The sequence below is a fragment of the Portunus trituberculatus genome, chromosome 38 (genome assembly GCF_017591435.1).
Source record: "Portunus trituberculatus isolate SZX2019 chromosome 38, ASM1759143v1, whole genome shotgun sequence".
Taxonomy (NCBI): Eukaryota; Metazoa; Arthropoda; class Malacostraca; order Decapoda; family Portunidae; genus Portunus; species Portunus trituberculatus.
Window position 1 is genome coordinate 20,917,486 of NC_059292.1, and position 20,000 is coordinate 20,937,485.

At 44.5% G+C, this 20,000-nt stretch overlaps 2 protein-coding genes and 1 pseudogene across 7 annotated transcripts in view; 1 reads left to right on the top strand and 2 right to left on the bottom strand.

Moving 5' to 3' along the window:
• LOC123515090 (solute carrier family 23 member 2-like) overlaps nt 1-20,000 on the bottom strand; it is a 47,051-nt gene that overhangs the window by 22,179 nt on the left and 4,872 nt on the right. The window contains exons 1-4 of one of the 2 annotated variants that reach the window (XM_045273516.1): nt 11,415-11,506; nt 2,359-2,452; nt 1,924-2,044; nt 1,186-1,343 (exon numbers count right to left, since the gene is read on the bottom strand). In XM_045273516.1, coding sequence (XP_045129451.1) covers nt 1,186-1,343; nt 1,924-2,044; nt 2,359-2,414 — 335 coding nt within the window. In that variant the 5' untranslated portion in view covers nt 2,415-2,452; nt 11,415-11,506. Of the gene's footprint in view, nt 1-1,185; nt 1,344-1,923; nt 2,045-2,358; nt 2,453-11,414; nt 11,507-20,000 lie in introns of those variants that run through there. The other variant, XM_045273515.1, reaches the window with a different exon arrangement.
• The window catches only part of LOC123515091 (apolipoprotein D-like), a 25,324-nt gene that overhangs the window by 575 nt on the left and 4,749 nt on the right, over nt 1-20,000 (top strand). Inside the window, exons 1-4 of one of the 5 annotated variants that reach the window (XM_045273520.1) lie at nt 1-564; nt 18,270-18,401; nt 18,873-19,089; nt 19,363-19,517. The exon at nt 1-564 is cut by the window's left edge and continues 163 nt beyond it. In XM_045273520.1, the coding sequence (XP_045129455.1) occupies nt 18,300-18,401; nt 18,873-19,089; nt 19,363-19,517 (474 nt within the window). In that variant the 5' untranslated portion in view covers nt 1-564; nt 18,270-18,299. Of the gene's footprint in view, nt 565-1,932; nt 2,132-17,684; nt 17,825-18,269; nt 18,402-18,872; nt 19,518-20,000 lie in introns of those variants that run through there. The other 4 variants (XM_045273518.1, XM_045273519.1, XM_045273517.1 and 1 more) reach the window with 4 other exon arrangements.
• LOC123515092 lies at nt 3,104-4,425 on the bottom strand (annotated as a pseudogene).

Consider the following 20,000-nt stretch of genomic DNA (forward strand, 5'->3'; position numbering starts at 1 on the left):
TCCCAACTGACTGACTGACTGTTTCCCATTTCCTCCTGTATGAGATATTTAATTAAATAAAATACGCATATATTGTGATAATAATAAAAAAAAACAATATTTATGTAAATAACATTACATATTTTCGTCAGTGTAAATTATAAATATACTATATTGTCGACTGAAGTCGTTGGGTTTGAGATTCGGACACCTCTGCTGAGCCAAACCGTACGGAGTCGGACCTGACTACTAGTATCCTACACGTACCATACTCGTCAGAATACAGGCGCCGCGTCTCAGACTCGACTGGTTCGTCAGTGTCTGTCAGTCTGGCGTGGGTTGTACCCCTACGGATTACCTTCAGGATTTTGTAGCGTGGGTGTCGTGAAACTGATAAAAGTAAAACCACGTTTGTGTTATAATTACGGTGAAGGATCAGATTATGCAGACAGTTTGCCCTAAGGACAGTAAAACACCTGCTTGTGCTCTTGGCTTTTTTTTATAAAATCTTCTATCTAAAATGAGCCGAAAGTGGACTCCACAGGAAAACACAAGAGGGGACGAGGATTTACATCTTTAGTCAAGGTAAGAAAATTTGTTTCCACTCCTCTATTGCCTGTTATAATGGATATCATATCATAGTGTTCATATACGCTCATGCCATGAGGATAACCTGGACTCTGTGGCACTGAGTGATAATGAATTACTACTGTGCCAGGAGCCAAGAGCGCGCGTGTTTACCTCCGCTAAAGACTGGCTGGTTACTGGCGTTTTCTGCCAGGCCTAGCGAGACGGCTGGAACAAGAAGGGGAGGGTGGCCGCACTGCAGAACAGCCTGAGGCCCGCGCTGGGCGTCGCCATACGACACGAAATAATAAGACATAAAATGGAAATAAGGTGGTGCCCCTCACAATATATATATATATATATATATATATATATATATATATATATATATATATATATATATATATATATATATATATATATATATAAGCGTGCGTCCATGCATGTGCTCGCCCCGCTACAAGAGAGACAAGACTCCGTTGAGAAAGACAACTGAATTTTCCCCTAACACTGAAAGATACCCAAAGGGAAGACCTGATAAAAACACCAAAAAACGCATAAGACGAAAGAAAATAACAAGATAATGATACATGAAGGCTTCCCGACTAGGTACATGACACAAAAAAGTCTAGTACTTACCTGATGCCGAAGGTTGTCTGTGCAAGGGTGACGATGCCAGACTGAACCAAAACAGTGCAAACGAGGGCACCGCGGGCCGGATCATCCTCCTCCAGGCACAGAAAGGACGCCACCAGGATCGGGACGGAGAGCGTAGCGCTTGCCATGGTGACGTAATGCTGTCAATATCCCGAAAAGAACTTAGGAATCGCGCAGTATTCGAACAGAGTCAACAGAGCGTCAGGTTGTTAGCAACGAATCGAAGGAGAGCTTAAAGTGTTAGACAGACTATTGATAGATCGGTATAGAATGCTGTTGAGGAGTCATTTACATCTTCCAGGGAGTCCAAAATGAGGTGATCGCATATTTAAACTTTATTCTTTCAGAGTTTATCAACATTCATGCTAATTTTCTAATTATTATTGCTGTGATTATCTTTACTAATATCACTGTTGTTGTGATGAAGGCCAGAGAGAGAGAGAGAGAGAGAGAGAGAGAGAGAGAGAGAGAGAATGCAGTTATAATGAGGCGAGTTTAATCCCGAACTGTTTCGCTTTTTCTTTATTTTATTGGGACGGACCTCCATTCAAACTAGTCTGAATGCATTATTATTATTATTATTATTTCTATTATTATTGTTATTATTATTATTATTACTGTCATCATCATCAATATCACACATCACGAAGCATTAGTAGTAGTAGTAGTAGTAGTAGTAGTAGTAGTAGTAGTAACATACATCCCCCCTCACACACACACCTGGAAGCCGAGCAACAGGGACAGGTACCATGGCGGCACGTCCTCCACGGAGTAGATCAAGTCTGTGTTTCTTTTCAACGGCGGCTCTGCTTTAGCTGTCACTACTTCTCCACCTGCCGATCTGCAAGTGACCACCACCATCACCTTAAGATAATTAATGGAATCGTGTCACTCGCTCACTCGCTTACTCACTCACTCAAGGCTAAAGGTATCTATCCATTTACTTATCACTACCATCACTGCTGCTCATCACTATCAACAACATCAATCAACACTGCCTCATCACTACCATCACAGCCACCCTTCACTACCTCATCATTTCCCACAAATATCAGCTCCCACCACTCCCAATCCAACATCCCCACCACCACCACTACCTCCACAATCAGCACCACAAACATCACCACCAAACAACAACAATGGACTCACGCCTACCCCATCTCAGAGACTTCAGGACACCGCGTATTTGTCAGCGCTGTGTTTTCAGTCATCCTGCGAACGTGGCACTGGCTTTAGAAACGTCGAAATCCTAAAAAAAAAAAAAAACAATAAACACAAAATCTTATTCAAACAGATTTGAAAAAAAATAATAATATGAATGCTACTATGTATATCATAAAATAAAAAAGAAATGTTCATACTTGAAGGGAGCCTTTTATAGAGGCTTACGAAATGTGTGGTGGAGCAGCCCTCCCTTCACTCCGCGCTTGTCTCTCCATACAACGTCTGTGTTTACGTATATTATATATATATATATATATATATATATATATATATATATATATATATATATATATATATATATATATATATACCAAGCAACGGTCAAAATGTCCTTTTCTCGGTATTTGTCCGTTGAGATTTTGTGTGCCGTTATTTCCGAAATCCTTTCAATCTGAGTCCGTTAAATCGAGAGCCGATCGTATGTGTTGGAGGAGGAGGAGGAGGGGGAGGACGAGGAGGAAAAGAAGGTATTAATTATTGTTCTTTGCTGTTGTCCTGCTGTAGACCCTCGTCCAGCCGTCTGTGGCACGTGGGTAGCAGGGATGTGTGTAAAGGGACACATAAACAACAGATGAGATGTCCAAACAAGGTTCTTATTCTGTTAAGCAGATACACTCCAAAATACGACTACAATAAGGGAAAATACAAGTGGTACCACGCTACGCAGATAGTCCGTACGGCAGCTGTCCACACGCTGCCTGGCGCTCGCCTAACTGATCGTACGGTAGGCTAGTCTGCCAGACGTAACTGTCCCACACCTTCCCCTCCCCCTCATGCTCATAGGCGTCAGAGTTCTTGAGCGTCTCACTTAGCCTTGAGTCGTTCAGAGCGACGAGGGCTGGGCGGGTGGGGTGTAGGTGTTTCACTATTGCGGTGCTCTTGTGCAGCTGGCGAGTCTGGAGCTGGGGATGGGACAGGACGGAGGAAGCGTCGGTTCCTCCACCATACTCGGCCACTGGGCATCCTCACCTGGTAGTCCCGCGATCGTCCGACGCCCATCACAGTACCCACTGTATCCCATCGCTTCGTAGTAGCGTTCTGGATACGGACGAGGGATCCAATCTTGAGAGGTGGAAGAGGGTGAGCACGGTCGTTGTACCGTGCTTCGACGTCCTGGGCACGTTTGGCGGCGCGACGGTCGCAGCTCTCTGCTCTGGCCTGCCATACCTTCGCAAAAGAACTAGCGTGGGCAGGGAGACACGAGCAAAGCGGGTGGCCGTAGAGTGTCTGGGCTAGGGAGCGTCCTGTGTGGGTGGGAGTGTTACGTAACTCCAACAGTCCCCTGTCAAACGCCTCACAGTCGATGTTTCCAGATGGAGCCACTTTCAGGATGAGGTGTTTCACTGCCTAGACGGCAGCTTCTGCGTGGCCATTGGACTGTGGATAGTGAGGCGTTGACACAATGTGGCGTATTCCCCATCGCTCCAAGAAGTCAGCGAGCTCTCGACTGGTGAACTGGGGTCCTCCATCCGTGCGGAGGCGTACTGGTACTCCCAGGTCCCTGAAGAGGTGCCGGAAGTGACGTATGGTGGCAGCAGATTTCGTGTCTGTGCCAAAGGAAACCACCACGGGCCAACCAGAGAGACGGTCAGCGACAACCAGGAAGTGCTTCCCAGATGCACTGAAGTAGTTGGCTGACTTTAACTCAAAGGGCCTGGTGGGTTTGTCGTCTGATAGGAGTGGTTCCTGCTGTTGGCTGGGCTGCATGACTTGGCATGGTTCGCAGGCCCTAACCGTGTTGACGATGTCAGCGTCGATCCCAGGCCAGTAGACAGCCTGTCGTGCCCGACGCTTCGTGGCCTCTGCCCCACGATGGCTGTCATGTAGGCGGGCCAGGGTGCGTCGTCGTAGAGCAGCAGGGACAACCACCCGTGCGCCGTACAGGATAATATCTCCATCGCAATAGAGTTCGTCTCGTATTTTCCAGTACGGGCGTAGTGCATTGTGAAGAGTGTAGCGGTCGTTGGGGAATCCCTTCTTCACATTTTCCACGAGCTGTACGTAGGAGGGTCGGCACGCTGCTGTCTGTAGCTCTTCTAGGACCATGTCGTCATTCTGGTGAGGATTAGCAAGGGAGTCCGTGGCAGGTTGCGTGACCAGTCATCTTATGGATTGGTGAGTCTCGGTGTCTAGCAGGCTGTCTTCTGGAATTGGATGGGTTATTTGGGCACGGGAAAGGGCATCAGGGATGCAGAGGTCCTTCCCGGCACGCCATACTGCAGTGAAGACAAACGCTGAGATCTTCTCCTTCAGCCTCTGAAGTCGTGGGTTTTCTATGGCATCTAGCGTGTAATTGTTCAAAATAGGTACAAGTGGGCGAAGTTCTGTAGGCCTGCTAGGTAGAACTTGCATCTTGTCATTGCCCATACCACAGCCACTAGTTCAAGCTCGATGGTGGCATAGCGCGTCTAGGCGTCTATGAGGAAGCGCGAGCCACACTTTCCGGCCGGAACTTTCCACCGCCGTGATCCTGCAGGAGGATGTATCCCACCCCGAAGAGGCGAGAGGCGTCTGTCTGCAGGACAGTGGGTAGGGCCAGGTCGAACGTAGCGAGGACTGGGGGACTGGATAGGGCTTTCTTTACGTTGCTGAAGGCCTGGTTGTGATCAACAGTCCATATGAAGGTCCTCTTTGTGCTCATCAGAGGGCGTAAAGGTGCAGCAGCAGTGGAAATGACAGGGGAGAAATCAGCCAGTTGATTGACTAGGCCCATGAAAGAGCGTAAGTCGGTCAGGTTAACAGGCGTCGTGAAGTCTGCTATGGCACTGACTTTCTCCGGATCCGCTGTGATGGCTTGTTCTGAGAGCCGGTAACTACAGAACGATACTGTAGGTAAATTTGGCAGCGTTGAGGGTGATGCCATTATCTCTGCACCTAGACAGAACCTGACACAGTTGAGGTGTGTAAGATAGTCCTCATCGTAGAGGAAGATGTCATCCACTACCTTAACACAGTTTTGGACGCCTTGGAGTGCCATGTCGCCGCGTAGACAGAAGGCATCACCTGTAGCGGCAGTATTGGAAGCGACCATATGGCGTGATGAAAGTTGTCAAGGCCCGATCCTCTTCAGCAAGCTTGATCTGCCAGTACCCGCACAATGCATCAATCGTTATGAAGTATCGTGCCTTGGCGTCCACTCTTCGTATGGCAGCGAATGGAGTGGGTGAAGGGTGGGCTGGTCGAGATACTTGGTTGTTGAGCTTAAGAAGGTCGGTAGTAATGCGAATGCCTCCATTTGGTTTTGCTACGACGACCATCGGGTGGCACCAGGGAGATGGTTCGTCGCCAGCTGGAGTGATAACACCCTGTGCCATCATGGAGTCAAGCTCTGCCTTGACAGCATCCCTGAAGGCGAGGGGAATCAATCTTTGGGTGTGGATGGCGAACGGCTGAGCGTCGTCCCGTAGGTGGATTCGCATCGGTGGTCCAGCCAAGGTCTTGAGTCGTGCACTCCTGAGTTCTTCTTTGTCCACGAGCACGTCCTTGTACTCTTCAAGGAAGTAACGTTTAGCCTCTGAAGGTGAGTTGAAGGACGGGAGTGGTGTAGCAGAAGACAGGGTGGGTCGAGAGTGACAGCCTCGTGGCAGCTCCGTTTGGTGGCACTAGGCTTCGTGTGTGTCCTCTCATGTCCACTGGTGGTGGTGTGCCGGGCACGTATTTGCTTGGGAAATCCTTCGGCACAATCCTCAGATCTCGGCAGAGCTCCCAAGACAGGAGTGGTGCAGATAAAGAACTGTGCACATCAATCCATCCATGACAGGAAACAGGACCGTAGGTGATTTCAGCGTAGAATGAACCCAATGTGGCCTTCATTTTGGAACCGTCTGCGTTGTAGTAGGACACTTTGGAGGGTGGTACTAGGTCTCGTTTGGTGAGGCCTAAGCCTGTAAGGTGCTGCAGGCCTATCACGGTCGTCTCTGCACCCGTGTCGGGTATGGCATCGAGAAAGCCAGATTTACCGCTGTGGGTGACAGCGATACAGATGGTTGGAGACGGTTGTGCGTTTGGACGTTTGGCAGACGTTCTTCGTATGTGGCTGTCGTGCTGCGTAGGGTTGCACCGGGGTTCAGGTGATGGCTGTGTTCGTACTACGTTGAGTGTAGACCGCTTGTTCTTGTCAGTTTTCGTAGAAGTCGTAGACATGCTGCAGAAGCGATCATAGTGGCCATACCGAGAGCAGGTCCCACATTTGGCAGCTCGGGCAGGGCACTTGTCCGTGTGTGCATAGTGTCCCTTGCGTCCACAACCACGACAAACACATGTTACAGACGGATTTGACTGGGAGCCGTGCTGCTTCTTGTGGTCGTTGCCCGTTTGGTGAGTTGAAGACGAAACAGGAGAGGCGTCAGTCTTCTGCGTTCGTGCTGCCTTTTGTCCTTCTTGTACCGTGAGACTGCTTGCATGGCAGGTGGGGCTCGTAGCGCGGAGGTGGCGGATCTGGTGGCCTCCTGAGACCTACACTCTGTCAACATCTCTTGAAGTGAACAAGTGGCAGGCACAGCGATGAGTTTTTGCGTCAGCTCTTCGTCATTTACACCCATGAGGATTCCGTGTTTAATCCACACCTCTTCGCATTCGCGAGCGTGAACTTTGCAGACGTCAATTTCTTTTGATGCACTCTTCAACCTAACGAAGAAGTCGTCAAACGTCTCGTTCTCGGCTTGTTTGCAGCTAGAAAATGCATGCCTGCGTAGAGCTTCGTTGTTCTGTCCTTTGACATGCTCCTGTAGCTTGTCAAGGAGTTCCACTGGAGTTGATGAGTCTGGGGGCACCTGTAGCGTGTACTAGAGTTCTCGTTGCATTTGGAGTGACAGACACGCCCTCAGCTTAATAAGTTGCTTTGGCTGGGGCAACCTCACCAAGTCCACCATCGTAGCATAGTCCGTCCATCGTTGTGGACGGCGTTGACGCCTCATCGTCTGAGCTCTCAGTCGTGCGTGGTGGAGTGGCTGCACTTTGTTGTGGCAAGGCAATTCGTGTGAGGAAGGTGTCAAAACGTCTGGCTTCGTCTGCCCGACGTCTGTCCTCCCTCGCGGTTTCTTCCTCGTGACGACGTTCCTCTCTCGCACCTTCATCCTCCCGTCGGCATTCGTTCCTGACCGTGATCCACTGAAGAAGGGTGGCGAGGTCCGTAGTGGGAGGCAAACTCACGTCGTTTGAACTTGCCGCGCCTGGGGTCGCATGAGATGGCTGCGGTGGGGGTGATGCTGCCGTGGGTGGGGAGGGCCGTGAGGCGTCTTCCATGGGTTTACGTCCCTTACCCATGACTGTGTGTGTCTCTTAGCCAATCTACGTCTCAACGACTCGAATAGGGATTACGGCATGGTAGAAAGAGACAATGGCAGAGGCAGTGTGGCAATATAAGTGCTTGTGAAGTGTATGTAGACGGGAAAAGACGATGCGTTCTGCTTGAGGCGGATACGAGGCAGGAGAGTGGCGCGGTGCGTGTGGCACGCAGGGTTGCCAGGTGGTGCCAAATTTGGCAAACTGTGCCATAAAATGGCTATCTCTTAAAAAACTGCCAAATTCTTATGGCATTTTTGTAGTTTTGCCATAAAAATGCCATATTTTGAGAAATGTTTATAATTTCCTATCAAATCTGCATAGTTTTTTTTACCCCCCCCCCCTCATGGAATCGGTGGAGATTTTTATTTCACTCTTATCCAAGATGGTAAATTAAATAGCCTGGGTTAAAAAAATTGCCGTTTTCTATAGTGATATTTAAGAACTTCACGGCACTGTAAACAAAAACACTCGTCTGGCGGGCTACCAGCAGGCTTTGGAGCCACGGCTATGCTATTCCTTGGCTTATAAATTTATCATCATGCCCAAGGGAACTAAGAAGCCATGGATGGACTTGCATAAGCGTAAGTTAGAGGTTCTTTTGGTTCCCCACAAGCGCCCAAGATTGTTAACATAACATAACATATAATTAAGGATAACAAAGGGGCACTAGGACCCATCGAGGTTATCCCTTGTCAGTCACAGAGTGACCTCGTCATTACATTCTAATTTAATACATGCATTAAACACTACATACACTGCTACAACACATGCTGCTAATTCTATATGTATGACCCGTCAACAGGGCTCAGTCCTACATGCAACTTCTCAGCTATTTTAATCCCCATCCATGGGGACCAGCCATGTCTTGCTACAGTATATGTAGTATAACTTAAAAAATCGGTAAATCTTTACAACTACTACTTCCTCTGTTTCTGTATAATATGCACTTCTATGGCTAGAAGAACAGGTAGAAGGGATACTTGACCATCTTGATATGGATGATGATAATTTCATGCTCTAAAGGTGACTGAGTATGTAAAGCACACAAAGAGGATATTTCTATAATACATTTTAGTTAAGTGTCTTATGAAATGTTTTTATAAATTTTGCTACATAATGGAAAGAATCAAGCTTTATTTGATTTATATAATATATTTTTGTTGAAATACCTACCAAATAATATGAGTCAATTTTGTTCCAGTGTCTTATGCAGCAATTATATTGTATGTTTTCTGGATATTAGAAGGAATACAGCTTTTATTTTCTAATATATATTTTAGTTTATTTTTTGTTCCATTGTCTTTTGAGATAAGATGTCAGATAAATTTGGCTGGATACTGGAAGGAATTAAACTTTATTTATACAGATTTTTTTTTATGTTAGTATATGTATGATTAACCTAGTTTTGATGTGGATGAAGATGGTAAAAGGTTTCACATTGATGGAGAATTGCCTAATTCCTGGAATAAGAAATTATTTAGTTTTGTTCCTCCTGCCTATGACTTAATAATTTTCAAAAAAGGTGTCTGGACACATGTCTAGACTTTATCCCTTACTTTTTAAGACTGGTATGTAGTTACTTATTTCCAATTTATTGGTTTTACATTGATAAAAATTCTTCGTTTTCATAGAGATGAAGTAGAAGAATATTCTTCCATTGTAATGTAACTCTCTCTCTCTCTCTCTCTCTCTCTCTCTCTCTCTCTCTCTCTCTCTCTCTCTCTCTCTCTCTCTCTATATATATATATATATATATATATATATATATATATATATATATATATATATATATATAATTTATTGCCAAAATGTTTGCCAACTTGGGCATTAGTGTTGCCAAAAAATGCCAAAATTAACCCAAATTAATGCCGCAAAATGTTGGAACCACCTGGCAACCCTGGTGGCACGTCACAGTGTGCCCCCAGCCAAGGTGCAGAGTACAGCACGCGCCCGTTTTTTCCCGTCGATGTTAACGCCTCTCTCCGCAATTTCGTTTTTCCCTTAACACTACACAATATAGCCCTATATCACAGTATTATGCCACAAAACACTGCCACTGGACACACCTATAGTGCTGGTAGTAGTCTTGCTAGTTGTAGTCTTACTGCGCCATGTTCTTTGTGTTGTCCAGCCGTCTGTGGCACGTGGGTAGCAGAGATGTGTGTACAGGGACACATAAACAACAGATGAGATGTCCAAACAAGGTTCTTAATCTGTTAAGCAGATACACTCCAAAATACAACTACAATAGGGGAAAATACAAGCGGTAGTCTTAGTACTATATTTTAACCTTGAGCGGTAACACGCTACGCTGCCTGGCGCTCGCCTAACTGATCGTACGGTAGACTAGTCTGCCAGACGTAACTGTCCCACAATTATTACGTCATATCTTCCTTTCTTATCTCTTCTTTAACATATACATTTTTTTTTTCATCTTTTTCTCTCCTTCTCTTGTTTTATTTTTATTTCTCTTAATTTTCTTCCTTCATCAGATCCTATTCTCACTCTGCGTTTCCATTGCTCTTTTTCTTCTTTCAGCTGATTCTCTTAGTCCTATCACTGCGACACGAAACAATCAACAGTGCCAGACGCAATACGAGAAGTTTTTATAAGTATCTACAAAAAAGTCAACGAAGAAAAGAAAACATTTTGCAGTTTCTAGTTCACAGATTGGGTATGTCTGTAAAACATAAAGATGTCTCAGTGTGTGCCAATGTGTACTAAATATATCAGTCAGAGAGTTATCAGTCGCCGTAATGAACCAATCTTTTCCAACTCGCTCCAACAATGTGCATTACTTCCTCCGTCCTAAACCTTCTCTTATTGTTACCGCCCATCAAGGTGGTTGCAGGACAGTGAGACCATCACGTTGACACGATAATATATATATTTTTCGGTCAAAACCTGTTGACAAAGGCACTACGATAAAATACAAAAAAAAAAATATATATATATATAATAAGCGCGTTTCCCTTTGGCAAGGATGCAGGTGAAATAATTAGGACTCCTCGACGGATCGAATCCTTATATTACACCCACATTCCCACCAAATGAGAACGGCTGTGATATAAGTACATATATGCTACGTTTGTGAGACTAAATACATTATGCGACACTAAATACGATAAGTACACTCATAGAATAGCGTGTGGGGTAAATAAGCATACGTCTGAAGGACAATGAACTTACGTGTTCGGGTCTACGGCACGTTACAAGGAGATGACGATGTTAACGTGTACTCTGCGATAGCTTGTTCAGGACTGCTCCTTGGTGTGGCTGGCATGAGGTAGTGAACTCACCCTCTGACCTCATCCGCTGACCCAGGAATTCTCTATCTATGAGACGGGACTCAGCACTTCCTATCGTGTAAACAACTTCCATCGCTCCCTCTATCCCTCTCTCTCTCTCGCTCTACTTCTCTCCCCCCCCCCTCTCTCTCTCTCTCTCTCTCTCTCTCTCTCTGGCGATAACACTTATGTCTTTTTATTCTTATTCTTTCAGTACCAATCTCCTTCCTCTGCTTTCATAAAGCTATAGTTTTTAACTATGGAATTCTTTACGATTCTAGAGACAGATTAACAAGTTTTTAACATTGCTAAAAGGAGAAGCAGACTTGAAGAACCTAGCTAATTATCTTTGTGGCATTTGAAAATAATCGTCTTGAGAGAGCAAATAGTTCAAAATAGGGATATTACACCCACCTACTGCTGCTGTTGCTGCTGCTGCTGCTACCACTTTTACCGCGACTGCAGTTCCTCAAGCAACTAGACGTTCACTGACTGATTGCTCTACTTCAGGTCCTGTGGCTCTCGCCACCCACAACCTCCCGCGCTTCAAACTCCGCCCCCCTAGCTTAGCGTGCCACGCACCAGCTGTTTTATAACACTTGTTTTGACCCAGTTGTTTCGTTTTTCGGGGTGGTGGTGGTGAGTAATAGTGGCAGTGGTTGTGGTAGTAAAAATAGTAGTAGGAGTAGTAGCGGTAATAGAGGTGGTGGTAGTGCTGGTAGTATAATTGGAGCTGACAGTGGCAGTAGTAGTAGTAGTAGTACGTAGTAGTAGAGGTGGCAATGGTAGTAGCGGTAGATGGTGGTGGTGGTGCTCGTAGTAGTAGTAGTAGTAGTAGTAGTAGTAGTAGATAGCAGTGGTGGTAGTAGTAGTAGAGGTGGCAGTGATAGTAGTAGTAGTACTAGTAGTAGTAGTAGTGGTGGTGGTGGTAATGGTGGTGGTGGCGGTAGTAGTAGTAGCGGTGGCAATAGTAGTAGTAGTAGATGTTTTTTTTTTTTTGTTTTTACGCTAAGGCCTTTAGCGCTTGTAGGCACACTTGAAGAGTGTATTGGAAGCGCTGATAAGCTTCCGCCCATTAGTGGCGCAGGCAATTTTATTTATAGTGGTACCCATATCACCCCCGAAGCTCATGCTCATCTTGGGTGTAACCATCTAGAACCAGGGTATCATGGTGACATGTAGGTAACTTTAAACCACTCGACAAATGGCAAAGTGTTTAAGGCTGTACGTGGTGGGATTCGAACCTACGCATGGACGTCTGCCCGATCCCACGCTCACCACCTTATCCACTACGCCACCGCCTCCCTAAAGTAGTAGTAGTAGTAGTAGTAGTAGTAGTAGTAGTAGTAGTAGTAGTAGTAGTAGTAAAGCGTGTTGTTGTTGTTGTTATTGTTGTTGTATCTGTAGCTGTTGTTGTTGCTATTGTTTCCTATTATCGTTGATATTGCTACTGTTGCTGTTGCTGATGTTGTTGCTGTTGTTATTGTTGTTGTTGCTGCTGCTGTTGGTGCTGCTGCTGTTGTTGTTGTTGGTGGTGGTGGTTGTGGTTGTGGTGGTGGTGGTGTTATTGTTGTTGTTGTTCATGTTCTTGTTGCTGTTGATTCTACTGTTGTTACTATTGCTGCTGTTGTTATTGTTTTTGTTGTTTCTGTTGCTGTTGTTGTTGCTGCTTTTATTATTGCTGCTGTTGTTATTGTTGCTTCTGCTGCTGTTGTTGTTGCTGCTTCAGTTGTTGTTGTTGTAAGGAAACTTTTGACGCCTGACTAGTGATCTCTCTAAAATCTCTGATTTGGGCAGAGTAAACTCGGCATTGTTTAATGCCTCAAAAGCCAATTTCTCTATCCATCAACTCGACACAACTTTACACATAACTATCCCCATTTCTTTGATGATAACTTTTCCTCTCATCTATATTCAAAATCCTTTATATCTCCTTACTAATAACCAAAATTGTGAGTTTCGAATCTCATCTCTAGCTAAAATAGCATTACGTGTTCAAAGGCATCTCCGCCAGCTTTTTCCACCCTCAGCTGCTAACTCTGCACAGGGACCTTATCAGGTCATATATGGAGTATGCTTCACATGTGAGGGTGTTCCACTCAGACCGCTCTTTTGGACATTTGACCACTTTGGGAACTACCACCTAGCGGACATTTTCAAAATTTTATGACTCGTGACACTCTTACGCAGCAGCAGCAACAACAACAGTAGCAGCAGCAACAGCAGGAACAACAACAATAACAACAACAACAGAAGCAGGAACAACCATATTAAATCTAAAAGTAATTGGTAAGTAATAATGACTTACAGTTCACATTGAGGAATGCGACTAACACCTGTGCGCACAAAGAGAATAAAATTTGTGGTAATTGATAAGAGACCAGGAAGCCATAACGAAAGAATTTTAATACATAGAAAAGTTCCTTTTTCCACTTTTTGTTTCATCGTCGAAAACCGTTGAGACCATGGAGACAAGTTTGATGACACGCAAAACTGTCCCGTTACGAGAGGTATTAGGCAAAGTGTAGGTTTAACTCAGGTTGAGGAACTGTTCAGTGGCAAGTACACACACGATGTCGTTTGCAAAATTGTTCATGATATTCTTAAATCCTTAGTAATGAGTAGGAGTGTTTTTAGGTTTCTGGAATAGTAATAATGGATTAGATTTCTCTTTTGCTGTAGCAGTGGCTGTCATTTAGTGTTGTTTGGATGGTTTATACTTTTAATGTATACATGTAGTAGTCTGTTTTAATGTTGGAATTTGAAGATTTTCATAATTTTTTGTGGACCGCAAAGTTACTTTTCTTTATTAATGTTTCTTTTTAGAATTTTTAGGTTTTTGAAATTTGGCGTGATGTTATGCTAGTTCTGGTCTGTGTGTACTTTTAGTTTCTTTTACCTTTGATTAGATTTTTAGTGAGTTTTACATTGTTTTGTCAATTGTTCTTTTAACTTTTATGTAATTTCTATCTATCTATCTGTGTGTGTGTGTGTGTGTGTGTGTGTGTGTGTGTGTGTGTGTGTGTGTGTGTGTGTGTGTGAGTGCGAGATATCTTTTCGGAGTTTCAAAGTGTGTGAACATTATCTAATTTTTGCTTATCTTTAGCTAATGTTAGTTTGTTTCTCGTTCCTTGCTCACTTGCTGGTTACTTTCTATTTGTGCTTTATATTTGAATAGTTTCTTTTATTTCCAGGACGTCTCTCTTAACCTATTTCTTAAACAATCAAACGTATAATTTTATCTCTAAGAGATGAAAAGATGATAATAACTGAAACGATATATTTTACTTCTTTCTTTTGTAACTTTGTAATCTATCTTTTAATTCGTTTATTTTTTTTTTTTTTTACTTACTATTATTTTCTGGTTATCTTACATTCATATTCTTCTTGCGTGTCATCAAACTTGTCTCCATGGTCTCAACGGTTTTCGACGATGAAACAAAAAGTGGAAAAAGGAACTTTTCTATGTATTAAAATTCTTTCGTTATGGCTTCCTGGTCTCTTATCAATTACCACAAATTTTATTCTCTTTGTGCGCACAGGTGTTAGTCGCATTCCTCAATGTGAACTGTAAGTCATTATTACTTCTTACCAATTACTTTTTAGATTTAATATGGTTGTTCCTGCTTCTGTTGTTGTTGTTATTGTTGTTGTTCCTGCTGTTGCTGCTGCTACTGTTGTTGTTGCTGCTGCTGCGTAAGAGTGTCACGAGTCATAAAATTTTGAAAATGTCCGCTAGGGTGGTAGTTCCCAAAGTGGTCAAATGTCCAAAAGAGCGGTCTGAGTGGAACACCCTCACACATGTGAAGCATACTCCATATATGACCTGATAAGGTCCCTGTGCAGAGTTAGCAGCTGAGGGTGGAAAAAGCTGGCGGAGATGCCTTTGAACACGTAATGCTATTTTAGCTAGAGATGAGATTCGAAACTCACAGTTTTGGTTATTAGTAAGGAGATATAAAGGATTTTGAATATAGATGAGAGGAAAAGTTATCATCAAAGAAATGGGGATAGTTATGTGTAAAGTTGTGTCGAGTTGATGGATAGAGAAATTGGCTTTTGAGGCATTAAACAATGCCGAGTTTACTCTGCCCAAATCAGAGATTTTAGAGAGATCACTAGTCAGCGTCAAAAGTTTCCTTACAACAACAACAACAGAAGCAGCAACAACAACTGAAGCAGCAACAACAACAGCAGCAGCAACAACAATAACAACAACAATAGAATCAACAGGAACAAGAACATGAACAACAACACCACCACAGCCACCACCAACAACAACAACAACAGCAGCAGCAGCACCACCACCACCACCACCACCACCACAACCACCATCACAACCACCACCACCACCACCAACAACAACAACAACAACAACAACAACACCATCAGCAACAGCAAAAGCTACAACAACAGCAACAGTAGCAATATCAACGATAATAGTAAACAACAGCAACAACAACAGCTAGATACAACAACAACAACAACAACACACTTTTACTACAATTACTATTACTACTTTACTACTACTACAACTATTACTGTGTGTGTGTGTGTGTGTGTGTGTGTGTGTGTGTGTGTGTGTGTGTGTGTGTGTGTGTGCGCGCGTGCGTGTGCGCACACACACCGCGCCGTAGTGTAATGGTTAGCACGCTCGACTCACAATTGAGAGGCCAGGGTTTGAGTCTCGGAAAGCGGCGTGACAAATGGGCAAGCCTCTTAATGTGTAGCCCCTGTTCACCTAGCAGTAAATAGGTACGGGATGTAACTCAGGGGTTGTGGCCTCGCTTTCCCGGTGTGTGTTGTGTGTGATGTGGTCTCAGTCCTACCCGAAGATGAGTCTTTGAGCTCTGAGCTCGCTCCGTAATGGGGAAGACTGGCTGGGTGACCAGTAAGCGACCGAGGTGAATTACACACACACACACACACACACACACACACACACACACAGTAGACAATGAATAACTTACTTGTGTCGAGATAAACAAAGAGACAACCTACTTTCCTTTTATTCACCCGATCTATTGGACTATTTATGCTTTTTTTTATATATATATATACAGTATGCACGAATATTTTTGTCGCCACCTGAAAAAAAATAAATAAATAAGAATGAAATCATCATTATTTACTCATGTCATCCTTCCTTTTTACTATCTCCTTAAGGGGTTTATGGACGCTAATGCAAAGTTTTGAAGATAAATTAGTAAAAGATAGTTCACAGATGCTTGATTGAAGTCTGAAATGTCCATATTCCACAGCTGCATCCTCATTTCTGATCATAAATATCCGATCGGAAACCACATATGATGCTGCGTGGTGAGTAAACTTATAGGTTTACTTAGGATCGAAGGAGCACAGCTCTGATGAAAGACTCCTAGTGACAGTAAAAGTTCTCACCACTCCATGGCACGATTTTCCACTGCTCCACTTTCCCTTCTAGGTATTTCATGTAAAATTTGGTTCTTCTGTAGTGCATTTAACAATAGCTTTTTCCAGGCACGGTAACTCTTGTATCCCAAATCATCATAGAACACCTGTTAGACACTCCTCATAGACACATCTCCCAGTAATTGTGAGTTTATGTGGTGCACAAATTCTCCCACACTGTACACTGGATGCTATCATTTTACTGGCAGACTTGTAAACAGGAGCGCACGGCAGGGAATCCCTCCTGACGGTCAGGCGCCTGTTAGCGGGGCGAGACAGGGCGCGGCGCTATTGATTGGCCTTGGAGATCCTGGAAGGGTCACTCGCGCAGTCATATCTTACTCACTAGATCATCTTTGCCTGCACCATCTCCGTTTCAGTAGCAAAAACATCAGATTTTCAAGTAACGCGGTCTCTTAGCCCTTCATTCTTCATTCAGGTTGATTTTCTCTTTCAATAACGATAAAACTTTTTTTCTTCTATAATGCTCTCCATTATCTGTTCATCCTTCCTTCCTTCTATCTTTCAGTAACGATAAAATCAATTATTATTTTTTTTTTCCAGTAACACACGCACTTAGTCTCTTAGTATATGATCTGTCCTTTCAAATGGTCGATAAATGGAGAGACTAAGGGAAGGTAAACCGGACGCCTGGTTATCTATAGCATGCTGTGTCTCCGAATGAAGAATGACACTCACCACAGGTTAAAAGGTTATTGAGGTGGAAATCAGACCTGGAACTACACGCAGGTGCAGCGTATGCCCCAAACCTTGCTCTGTTAGCGTTAGTTGTTCACCGAACAAATATTCAACACACCTGAATCAGCCTTTCTTCCACGAAATAAGGGATTTACTGGACTTTCCTGCCACCTTTTTCATCGCATGTCCACAAATTTACCGTCACTTTACATTGCCTTACCAATGAAAGGAAAAACACTACGTATTCACCGAATACAAATTTACAACTAATGAATCAACATTTTCTTCCCTCTTGTAAGAATGGAATTATACACTGGTTTTTCCTGCAAACTTTCTTACCCATATGCCCAATTCACGTCCAACATTGCCACCGTTACAATCAACCGTTGCTCAATAAACACTGCAGAGACAATTTACTTCTTTCATTATCTTGGTCGGCGTCCTTACGATGACCGTCCTCAACCCCGGCCTTCCCCGCCACAACGCCATTCCCGTGGCGTCGCGAGGCAGGCTGGCTTGCTAGCAGAAGGGTGGGTGGGTGAGAGGGCTTCCCGCAGTGTCATGTTGGTGCGTCATGAGGTGGTGGGCGTTTTCCAGCAGCCAGCCTCCCTCTCTGCCGCTTCCCTGGAACGTATATAGGCCAGGCCTTCTTTCCTGGCAAGCAGTTCACTTCTTCCTTTCGTGGCAAGATGAAGGTGCGAGTTTCCAGTGTGTGTGTGTGTGTGTGTGTGTGTGTGTACGTGTTATAAACGGGACACCTCAAAGTTTCGATTCAGCAAAGTTTCGTATCGTATCGCTTCACTTATCGCTCACGTAACGTTTCACAAGACACTTCTTACAATTTACGTTTCTCTTTTGTGCTTTTGTTTTGGAAATGTGCTTATGAACTTGTAACTTCTGGCTTTTTATGATAGTGTGAGTCTGGCTAAGGGCAACAAAGCTAGTGAAAGAAGAAAAAAAAAACAGTGAAGGTACCGGATCGCGAAAAGAATACTTCACCTCGAAGCAAATCCAGAGTTACACGTGTCTGAAAACCTCCACCTTGAAGTAGTTTAAGTCATAGACAGGAGTAATACCGAAGCAGGCACTGCTAACGAATGTATGCGAAGGAATGGGAAGGAATAATGGTAATAATTGCAGGTATCGCTTGTGGTAGTGGAGGTGGTGGTGATGAACATCCTGGCAACGCTGACCAAACTCTCCTGCGGCCACGCCATTGAGTTCGGGCGGTGCAGCAGTGTGTCCGGCGACCCTTACTTCCACCCTGACGAGGTAACAGGCCCGTGTTTTATGACGCTGCTCCCTGTCCAAGATCATCAGGATAGGACACGAGTTGGCTGTTTTGAGTTCCGTGAAGCTAGATAAAAAAAAAAGTAGGGTTCATACTGGTTCTCCAATAGATATGTAAGTAGATTATTGTTGACTTTTGTAGGCTGACTATAAAGAAAACACTGATCATTTTCCCGCAGGGTTGCTCGAAATAAACTAGGAATCCTGTGGGGCAGGAGGATGTAACCTTGGCAAAGGTTACATTGGCCTCATCTTTCATATCACTGGGATATTGCCCAGTCTAACAGTTTAGATGTTGGTGACAGGGATGGTGTCATGCCACCCTAAGCGGCTCATCTGGTAGAACCGTAAGGGAGTTAGGGCTCCTGCTGAAGGAGTTTCACCACAATATGTCAAACCCCATCAGGCATCGTAATAATTATCACCATTAACATCCCAGCTCTTCCCCGGCAGCTGGAGGGCCTGTGGTACGTGATTGAGATGTACAAGACCAGCAGCCGCTGCATGACCATCACCTTCCAGCGCACGCTGGACGGTTTCACGGGGACCGAGGTGAGGGAGCTGCTGGTGGGCCGGAGGGTTGGCCTGGACCATAGCGTCTCCAACACCGGTGTCTTCACCTTCAAGAACATAGACAACCCGGCGCTCATGAAAGTCAGGTGGCCCTCAGGTACCCACGCTTCGCTTGGCCTTACTCCTATACAGTACGCTTGAGGAGAGACAGCTTAGGGTTAAGGATGGAGGAGTTAAAAGTAAGAAGGGGCTTGTGTTGGAAGGTTGGAAAGCCTGAGTTAAGAGAAAGGAAGTTGATGCTAAGAGGTAGGCCACTGGCGTTAAGAGGAAGAGAAGGCATGTGTTAAAGTTTCGGGAGAGGAAGGAGGATAAAGCTGAAAATGAAGCTGTTTGGAGTTGAAGGAAACAAAAGAATTCTTCCCTCCATCAGTGTTCATTGATAAGCCCGCGGACGTGACGGTGGTGGACACAGACGGGGTTCACTTCGCGGTGCTGTACGAGTGTCAGTCGCTGTGGGTGCTGCGGCGCGCCTCGGCAGTCATCCTGAGCCGCCAACCCTTCCTGGACGAGGCGGTGCTGCAGCGGGTGAGATGCTGATGGCTTCAGAGTTCCGACCTTGTACACTCATGGTCACTTATTTCCCTAACGTTTACGGCTTTGCCTCAGTCTCTTTCATTTCTCTTGTCTTGTGAAATTTCCACCAGATACAAATAATAAAGATTCGATTTATTCAGTTCCTATAATATGCTATCGTTGTCAAAATTCGTGTTTTTTATTATTATTATTATTTTTTTTTTTGTTCACTTCCATAATGTTTTCCCAAGTTTTCTCTCAATCGTAAATCTCCTGACCTGTTTAAGATATTTATGTTTATATAGTTTGAAACTGAGAATCGTTGCCTTGAGAGTTATCATGTATTTGTGTGTGTGGTGTGGTGTGGTGTGGTGTGTGTGTGTGTGTGTGTGTTTACTGTTTGATCTGCTGCAGTCTCTGACGAGACAGCCAGACGTTACCCTACGGAACGAGCTCAGAGCTCATTATTTCCGATCTTCGGATAGGCCTGAGACC